The sequence below is a fragment of the Bison bison genome, unplaced genomic scaffold (genome assembly GCF_000754665.1).
Source record: "Bison bison bison isolate TAMUID 2011002044 unplaced genomic scaffold, Bison_UMD1.0 scf7180017864374, whole genome shotgun sequence".
Classification (NCBI taxonomy): domain Eukaryota; kingdom Metazoa; phylum Chordata; class Mammalia; order Artiodactyla; family Bovidae; genus Bison; species Bison bison.
In genome coordinates this window covers 3,540,527-3,550,756 of record NW_011494946.1, presented here as the reverse complement: position 1 = coordinate 3,550,756, position 10,230 = coordinate 3,540,527, and the positions used below count along the sequence as shown (strand labels likewise).

Below are 10,230 nucleotides of genomic sequence, written 5' to 3'. Positions count from 1 at the left end.
GCATAGAAGCTGTCTTGGCCTGCATCTCCCACGGCACCAAGGGGAGCTGCAGCGTATGGTCCTCTACCAGCTAAGGAGAAGCTGGTTTGGGTGGTTTTCCTGCCTCTCTTCTTATCTTTCTTAGACCCGTGAAGGCTCCACTTAGCAGCATTATTACGAGGCTGCCTGCCTGCGGGAGCTGCATCTGGGCACCACGCCTGTGTAGACTCCCTTCCCAGATGCAGGGCCTGTCACCCAGAATACCAGCAGCCTAGGCGGACAAAAGACACGCCGATAGCTGGTAAACCTGGGCCGTGTAGAAACCCACATATGTCCTCTGTGTTCAGTACAAAGGGCTGCGTGCCTGCCCGTGGAGAGAATGGTGAGTGAGTAAGAAGGCGGGGTGCAGAACCTCCCTCCCTCAGCTGGCCCAAGGACCGGCACGTAGGACTTCTTCCTGAAGAAGTAAGGGGGGCCCAGGCGTCCTGAAACCCAGCTAGCCCCCCGAAGCCACAGCTGAGTGGCCTGGCTGCTCCCAGGCCTTGTCTGTGGGGACAGACACCCACAGTCGCCTGTCTTTAATCAGAGTTCAGCATGCTTGTTACTCCACCGAGGACATGGTCAGAACTCCCTTTCTGCCTTGTTATGTATAACTGCTGATGATTTCACAACCAGAATGAGGGCAGTCAGCTACCAGAGGTGCCGTTCACTCTCATTTTCTGTCCAGTCACTAGTGAAAACTCAGAACGGACGTCCTCAAGTTTTCAGAAATTTAAACTTTTCTGGCTGATTATTTTTTAAATATCGAAAGATTAAGCCATCTTTACATTGCCAGTTGCTTGTAATTTATTTTGTAAAGTCTCACATTGTAATAATGTACTCCTCAAAAGCCTACTAAATTTCCCTTACATACTATATTTCCTCATGCAAAAATCCTAATTTGCAGCTGCACCTACTGAGTTTATTTTGGCATTGATTTTAAAAAGGCAGAAGTTATGTCTTCTCGTGTCATTATTTTCATGCTGCTGCCCTCTTTACTGCACTACTGCCTCTAGACTCAGCCATTGTATTCCAAAGCAGAGTCACAAGGATTTCTGCATAAGAGGATTGTCAGATAATGCAGGCACTAGTTCCCTTACCCGGGCTTGCTTCCCGTGCTTCCAGAAGTCTGCAGCTTTTTACAGTGGTCAGCATGTTTAAGTAATGGGTCTTAGTGGGACTTAACACAACCCATGGTCAAATGACCTGTATATGGTGTGTGGTCAGTAAGTGTTACTGCCTGCCCAATTAGTGTTAATGCTTCAAGCATCAAAAATTATTTTCATTATCCAAATTGATGAGCCCTTTTGTATCTTAGTATTATGAATATTGACTACCGAAATACAGAACTATTATGAAAAGTCCAGTCGTTAAAGAAATCCTAGATAAGAGTTCAGTTTTACCTCTTCACATAAATACTCCTGATTGTTTCATAAAAAGAAACTAGAAAACATTTAAAAAATCTGGTTCAATATAAAATAATTTGGAAATAAATAATTACGTAAGTTGGGCCAGTCATTTTAAAAAACAGGATCTTGACCATCTTGTGTGTCTGGCACTGGAGCTCCCAGGCCTTTGGGTGGAGGCTGGGTCTTGGTTCCCAAATGGAGGTCTCTGCCTGTTAATGTTCCATGGGGTCAGGAGTTCCCTGGTGGTCCAGAGTCCTGGACTTGGGTCCCCCACCTCGGGGGTTTCAGCACCAGGACTTCACAGGCCACACAGAAGACGTAACCCCAAGATTAAAGGTGAAAGAGCATCTAACAGCCAAGAACACCCGAAGAGATTCACACACTTACAAAGGGAAAGGAAGAGAGGAAAAATGAGTAACAGCAGGAGTCAAGAAAGAAGAAAGCGATCAAGCCAATAATCAAACCCTTAAGGGAAAATGGATACTAAAAACTAGACTCCCAAAAATGCAGAATGAAAGACAAAACATCAGAAACAGAATTTAAAGCGTGGAAAAAACTGCAGTGCAACTAAGCAGTAAAATGAGGAAAATGAAGGGAATGTATTTTAAAATAAGGTGCTTTTTTTTTAAAAGCAGGAAAGGTTATACAAATTAAAGGAGTAATAAACAACATCATAACACCATGGGGAAAAAGGAGGGGGGGAATATACATAGAATATATATGAGGAGAAGGTCCCTGTGACTCCCCCACTTTCCTGCTCCACTCAGTCTGCCTCCTCGGAAAGTCCTCCAGTATTTTCAGGAAGGTCTCTGAGTCTGCTGTGGGCACTGTGGGGTCAGCTCAAACTCAGAGCCTGCCTTGCTTCAGCTTGTACTTATTCCCAAAGTCCACAGTCTGATGCTCAGTTCAGTTCAGTTGCTCAGTCGTGTCTGACTCTTTGCGACCCCATGAATTGCAGCATGCCAGGCCTCCGTGTCCATTACCAACACCCAGAGTCCACCCAAACCCATGTCCATCGGTGATGCCATCCAACCATGTCATCCTCTGTCATCGCCTTCTCCTCCCGCCTTCAGTCTTTCCCAGCATCAGGGTCTTTTCCAGTGAGTCAGCTCTTTGCATCAGGTGGCCAAAGTATTGGAGCTTCAGCTTCAACATCAGTCCTTCCAATGAACACCCAGGACTGATCTCCTTTAGGATGGACTGGTTGGATCTCCTTGCAGTCCAAGGGACTCTCAAGAGTCTTCTCCAACACCACAGTTCAAAAGCATCAATTCTTCTATGCTCAGCTTTCTTTATAGTCCAACTCTCACATCCATGCATGAGTACTGGAAAAACCATAGCCTTCAGTAGACGGACCTTTGTTGGCAAAGTAATGTCTCTGCTTTTTAAGATGCCGTCTAGGTTGGTCATAACTTTCCTTCCAAGGAGTAAGTGTCTTTTAATTTCATGGCTGCAGTCACCACCTGCAGTGATTTTGGAGCCCAGAAAAATAAAGTCAGCCACTGTTTCCACCCTTTCGCCATCTACTTGCCATGAAGTGATGGGACCGGGTGCCATGACCTTAATTTTCTGAATGTTGAGCTTTACGCCAACTTTTCCCTCTCCTCTTTCACTTTCATCAAGAGGCTCTTTAGTTCTTCTCCCCTTTCTGCCGTAAGGGTGGTGCCGTCTGCATATCTGAGGCTCACAGTCTGATGCTAGTTCCAGGGAATTGACCTGCTGCCCCTGCGGCTGCACGGCGACTCCCCCTCTTCCCTTTGTGCGCACAGCCTCCTGCTGTTCGGCTTTGGCCCTGGGCCTGGTCCTGCTTACAGGTCTCTATTCTCGGCCGAGACACGGGGGTGAAAGGAGCCAGTTGTTGGGGTTCAGTCGCCCTGGGGCGTGTGGGGAGTGCCTGCTGTGCCTGGAACTTGCGGGAAGTCACGAGGCGGCCGTGCGCCTTCCCAGAGGAGTTGGCCCTGTGTTGGGGGCCCCTTGGCAGGGCCAAGCCGCTTGGTCTCCCAGGTAGACGCGCCTTTTGCCTTCGAGCACCCGCCATTTCTCTGCCCTCTGGGGTTCCGAAGCTCCCCGTGACACCGCCTGTGTGGGGTTTCCCAGTGTGGAAACGTGTCCTCCTTCACGACTCCCTGCCCGGGCGCCGGCCGCTGTCCTGGAAGCGCTGTCTCCCTTTCTGCCTCTGCCTTTTGCCCTCGCCCATTCTGAGAATGCTGATTGGCCTTTCTGAAAGTATGGGGTCTTCCTGCCAGCATCCCTGAGCTGTCCTGTAGGAGCTGCCCCACACGCAGAGGGTGAGCTTTTGATGTGATCTCCCTGTCTTGAAAGTCTCCTCCGAATTCTTCTTCACCGTTTACTCAGGCAAGTTCCAGAGCCTCTCTCCAAGTGTCCCATGCAGTGTGTGCAAAGTGCTTGGTGAGCGGTCTTTTGTTTCCCTCGGTCTTGCCTCTGGCCTGGACTCCACGTCACCGGAGAGCAGTGAGCAGTCCAGTCATGCTGTGTGAGTCAAGGTGAGAACCCTTCAAATCCGAAGTCAACCTGTGCTGCGTGTTAGCGGCCTGGCAGAACGTTCACCAAAGTTAGTCTGTGAGTTAATAATGTGAAAATTCTTTTAAAGAAATAGATACGTTGTGTAGCAGACCAAGGAATGAAATGCCAGCCAATGGAACGGATGGTCTTGGCTACTTTCTAAAATGTAGGCTTTCCTATTTTTAACATAATTTTCCACTTTTCAGCTCATCACTTTTTGTGCCCACTTTTAAAGAACTTCACTATTAAATAACACATGCACACACTTACACACAAATACACTCACACATAGTCACACACACACATGCTCAGTCACACATACACACTCATACACACACACACACACTTGCACACACAGACTCACACACACCCTAACCCGAACTTTTTGCCTTCATTTGAAGAAGGGGAAGATAAGGGTGAAATGTCTTATGTCACTTTTAATATGTTTTGCTTTTAATTGGAAGACAATTGCCTTACAATATCGTGTTGGTTTCTGCCGCACATCAGCATGAATCGGCCCTAGGCGTACACAGGCGCCCTGTCTCCTGAAGCTCCCGCCCAGGTTTTCATGGCGCACCAGGTCTGAGCTCCCAGCATCCACAGTGATTCCCGCTGGCCGTCTGCTTCCCGTATGATAACGGCTGTGCTTCTTGCTGCTCGGTTCTTCCTGTGCCCTGCTCCCCCGCTGTGTCTGCAGGTCTCTGTCTCTGGTCTGTCTCTCTGTTGCTGCCCTGCAAATAGGGCCATCAGCGCCCTTTTTCTAGGTTGCATATATACGCGTTTTTTCTCTTTCTGACTGACTTCACTTGTATAACAGGCTTTAGGTTCGTTCCTCTCACCAGAATGACTCAAACGTGTTCCTTTTCATGGCTGGGTAACAGTCCCCCGCGTACGTGTACCACGCTGCTTTATCCAGTCACCTGTCGGCCGACATCTAGGTTGCTTCCATGGTCTAGCTATTGTAAATAGAGCTGCAGGGAACACCGGGGTAGATGTGTGTTTTTCAGTTATGGTTTTTTCAGGGAATATGCCAAGCAGTAGGATTGCTGGGTCGTATGGTAGTTTTATTCTTAGTGTTTTTTAAGGACTCCCCACACTGTTCTCCATCGTGGCTGTACTTTAACAGACGTGTAGAATATAAGCTTCTTAGGCAGCTGTACTTGTTTTCTTATGTTTCCACATTTCATCTTTATCAGCATCACTTTTTAATCATCCGCACTGTTATTCTTCCTGAGTCCTCAGTCCTTCCCAAGGCAGCCTCTGACTCTCGTTCTTCTGACCTTTCTGAAGGCTGCCTCCTTGCATCTGGGCTGGATGCTTGTCTGAGCTCAGCCTTGTCTTCCCGAGTCCTCGGTCCTTCCCAAGGCAGCCTCTGGCTCTCGTTCTTCTGACCTTTCTGAAGGCTGCCTCCTTGCGTCTGGGCTGGATGCTTGTCTGAGCTCAGCTGCCTCCTTGCGTCTGGGCTGGATGCTTGTCTGAGCTCAGCCTTGTTAACAGAGCCTCACCGCTCCACCCGCTCTCCTGTCTCGTCTCTTTTCCGTGTTCCATCTGGACGTCCACCTTCCAAGTCTCAGTGGTGCTTCTGAGACTACCCGAAATATGGATATTAAAGATTAATATCCTGAAGTCCAGATGATGCCGAAATATTAAAACTAAAGAACCACTGGGGTCTTATTGTCAGGGCCTCATCTGGCCACCTTCTAGGAGGTGCATCCGAGTCATCAAGGCATGTGCCAGGGAGCCTCTCAGACCTACCAGGGAGAAGTGTGTGTGTGTGTATGTGTGTGTGTGTTGCTTTAGCAGAAATCCTGGATTTTAGAACATAATTGCCACCTAGTCATGGTTATTATTTGTCTTTTTTTTTCAGTGTATTAAAGCAAGCACATCCAGGGAAGGTAGGAAGCAGATATGGGGGATGCGGCCCTCTATGTGCCAGGCTCCCAGCAGTGGGCTTGGGGGGAGGTTAGTGACCAAGCTGGGGCGTTGTCCAAAGAGAGGCCGAATGCAGGAGAAGGGTCAGTGTGGGAGTTTCCTAGACAATGCAATGACTTCTACTAATTACTGTTCCTTTTTTAAACCAGTGAGCTTCTTAAGCTTTATTAGCATGACAGGAATTAGGGCTCTGGCTCCTATTAGGAGAGAGAAAGTGGAGAAGAAGCAAGACTAGATTGGCAGGTCACTATATTTATCCTGTATGTCAGCCCTTGTTCACTGTTTAAAGACACTAAGGAATAAAGCTCCTGTCAGTCACTGTGTGAAGAACTGCTTTGAAGCGATGATGCATAGAAAGGGAGTGAGAAATTGGGGTGCCCAACTGAACAGGAAAAATGTACAGAAGAGCACGGGAAATGTCTTGTAAAATGACAGCTGCTCCAGCATTGGTTGTAACAGCGAAAGATTGGAGACCACGTCCATCCGTGAGGGCTGGTTAAACCAGAGGCGGCTCATCTCCACAGTGTGTGTGGGGGGCTCTGTAGGTGTCAGAAAAGGGTGAGAAGGGCTTGATACGTGGGCAGCGAGCCATCCCCACCATGGCTGCATGGACAGCCACAGAGCACTGTGCATGCTGCACTGCTTTTGTGCAAAACACGGGGGATTGTGGATATATGGACACCTCTGCTTAGATCTTCAAGGAGAAAGAGGACAATAAAAGATAAACTAAAAACGCATAAAAATGTACAGGGGGAGGGAGGGATTAGGGTAGAGGAATCCAGGAAGAAAGTAAGATTTACCTGAATGCACCTTGATAAGCAGTTGGACTTAGGAATCATAAAAAAAAAAAAAATTTATCCAAAGAAGCAAAAACATTTCCCACCCCCACATACACAATGGGATAAAAAGGAAACAAATGAACGTAATTGTACCTTTTCTGACATAACCTGTAAAGAAAATTACCTTGACTGACCTTAGAACACTGTGCTTTTATTACATTCTCAATGAGATGTACTCTAAGGACAAAAAAAAAAAAAAAAAAAGCAGAGTTTAAATTGTATTTAGCAGTCTTAATATTAGTTATGTCGATGTGGTTAATTAAGATTATCTGCCAAAGAAATGTCTAAGATTTAAGGAAAAAAACAGTGAAAACATTGTATCTGTAAATTTGAATTAGAAGTACAAGCAAGATCTTATTCTTCCCTTAAAAAAATAGCCCTGTACCTAAGATCTGTTCACTAAGGAGCCTGGAAAACAGTGGAAACCCAGTAACAGTGAGCACTCCTAGCCCCCAGATTGTGGTCTTTGAGCACCATTCTCCGCTGTAAGAATCCAGAGGTCCTTGGAGAAATGCCTGGCTCCAGGCCCAGGTGAGCAGTGTACCTGCTAACTCTTGAATGTCTTATGCCAGAAGCCAGGGATGTGTCAAAGGCTAATCAGTGACCTCAGAAGGACTTAGAAACCCACCTGCAGGGTTCCCATTGGCCAGCGATGGGATACTGACTGCAAGTGAATATGTAAAGAAAACCCCCCGAGTTTTAATGATATTAAATCAGGAAGAGGACGTCCCACCACTCCCGCGTTCACACTGCTTTGAATGGTGGTGAGGAATGTGCACTGATTATGTGAATTATACAGAGTTATGGTGCCCTCTCCCCTCTGCTGCAGGCGGGGTCTGGGACCTCAGGTCATCTCACTGGGACAGGAAACAGTGTTTTGTACTTTTTTTCATCCCAAACTGCCAACATTGAGACCTTGGTTCAGTTCACTCAGTCGTGTCCGACTCTTTGTGACCCCATGGACTGCAGCACACCAGGCCTCCCTGTCCATCACCAACTCCCGGAGTTTACCCAAACACATGTCCATTGAGTCGGTGATGCCATCCAACCATCTCACCCTCTGTCGTCCCCTTCTCCTGCCCCCAGTTCCTCCTAGCCTCAGAGTCTTTGCCAATGAGTCAGCTCTTTGCATCAGGTGGCCAAAGTATTGGAGCTTCAGCATCAGTCCTTCCAATGAACATTCAGGACTGATTTCCTTTAGGATGGACTGGTTGGATCTCCTTGCAGTCCAAGGGACTCTCAAGAGTCTTCTCCAACACCACAGTTCAAAAGCATCATTGAGACCTCGGTGGAGCTAAAATCAGCCTCCGAGATTCCAAAGCCTGGCCCTGGTCCAGGGTCCCTCCCTCTCCCTCAGCCTCAGTCTCTGAACCTGGCTGAGTCTCTTCAGCGCCCCCACCTCTAGAGGAAGAATGCGGATGGTCATCTGTGCCCTGGGCAGCCTCCCAGTCCACAGGCATGCACTCAGAGACGCCGTCTGCCTCGCTGGGGTTGTGAATTGGCATTGCTTCCCCCGCTGGAACTTTCTTATTTCGTCCTCTGTGAAATCTCAGTGGAGACTGGAATCTTTCTAGCTATACCTAGAAAGGTAAACATTGCTGGCCCATTACTACCGATTGGGTGGGGAAGTAACATCCTTTGTCGTTCTGCTTCTTTCAGCCATGGAGTTCCACGAGCACCTGCAGAGCATCGGCACCAAGGAGGGCCTGAAGGAGCGCAAGCTGCAGAAGGCCGTGGAGAGCTTCACCTGGAACATCACCATCCTAAAGGTACTTCCGAGCCGTTTCGGGCGTCCTGAGTTTGCAGCCCTTTCCGCGTGCTGCTTCCCACTCCTTTGTATCCTGTTTCCTGCGCTGTGCGTCACCAGCCCATCAAGGCTGCAGTGTCGTCACGGAAGTCCAGTGAGGACTCTGCTTTCGGGAGAGTCTGCGGCACGGTTGCTGCGCAGGCGGCTCACGGGGAGAAAAGGGGTTGAGTGGCTGGCACGTTGTGGGGCCTGCCAGGAAGGGAAAGGGCCTTGCGTTTCACCCTTGAAACACTGCAGACTTCATAGCTGCCAGTCGCTGCACTGGAAACAGCACTGATTACAGAGAAACGACTGGGAATTGGAACATTCTAGTTCCTCAAATTTCATTCAACACTTGAATGTATAATCACAGCCTTAATATTAATGTGATCCCAGAAAAAAAAAAAAGGAAAGAATCTTGGGGGGCGTACTCGAAAGAAGTATGTGAAGGGAATTGCCGTTTGAAAGACATTTCCCTCCCTAACTGTTTTATCTGCTTCCTTCCTCCTTCCCTCCATCTCTCTTTTTCAGCATGACCACTTAAAAATTAACTGTTATTATTTTTATCATGAAAGTAATATATTTTCATTATAGAAAATGTCAAACTAGCGTAACCATAGGTAAACATAGCTTCACCATCCAGGGTCTTTTGCTGTACATTCCCTCAGCCTTTTTCTCTGTGGCATATATAATATGTTGTTGCTCAGTCGTGTCCAACTTTTGCAGCCCCATGGACTGTAGCCCACCAGGCTCCTCTGTCCCTGGGATTTTCCAGGCAAGAATGCTGGAGTGGGTTGCCATTCCCTTCTCCAGGGGATCTTCCCAACCCAGGGATCAAACCTGCATTTCCTGCATTGGCAAGCGGATTCTTTACCATTGAATCACCTGGGAAACCCTGCATATCATAAGACACGATTTTAAAAATATTATTATGTATGTGCCTTGGGGCTTCTCTGGTGGCTCAGATGGTATAGAATCTGCCTGCCATGCAGGAAATCGGGTTTTGAGCCCTGGGTCGGGAAGGTCCCCTGGAGGAAGGCATGGCAACCCACTCCAGTATTCTTGCCTGGAGAATCGCCATGGACAGAGGAGCCCGGTGGGCTATAGTCCACGGGGTCTCACAGAGTGGAACACGACTGAGCGGCTAAGCAGCAGCATGTGCCTTGGAACATTTTTGTGTTTTTATCTCAATGATCTTTTCTTCATCTCAGTGTTTGGGACCTTGAATAATAATAACACAGAAATATGATTTGTCTGGACCTTGGACAACTCAATGTAAAATTACTCTCTGGTTCACCCTCCCAGCTTTCTTCTCTGTTGAATTCAAAGCTTTAAAGACATTATCACAGCTGCCTCTTTTAATTTTCCTGTTCCCCCTCAAGTTAAAGGATCCACCCTGCAGCAGACAGTTTTCTTATTTCATTTAATGAGAAGTCACCCTTCCCAAGCTAGCCAACTTGCACTTTAACGCCCCTACTCATTTGTATAATTAAAGTCATTTTCTGAACTTCTTCAAATACTTCCCTTCCTACACATGTACTTTTTAAAAGCTCTAGATCTTCTGCTTAGTATTTAACTCTGATCACTTGTAGTTCAGTAAACGGCAGATAGTAAACTGTACTGTGGAGAGGCGTTTGGCTTTACAAGTTGCTGGTAGGCTCTGAACTTCCTGCAAACCTCAGGGGAAAATGGCGCCATAGTGTGTAGCCCTGATAGGAACAAA

The 10,230-nt window shown here is 47.5% G+C and overlaps 1 protein-coding gene across 1 annotated transcript in view; it reads left to right on the top strand.

Moving 5' to 3' along the window:
• PLCL2 (phospholipase C-like 2) overlaps positions 1-10,230 on the top strand; it is a 90,506-nt gene that overhangs the window by 49,659 nt on the left and 30,617 nt on the right. Inside the window, exon 5 of the mRNA XM_010856710.1 lies at positions 8,381-8,490. Within this exon, the coding sequence (XP_010855012.1) occupies positions 8,381-8,490 (110 nt within the window). The remainder of the gene's footprint in view (positions 1-8,380; positions 8,491-10,230) is intronic.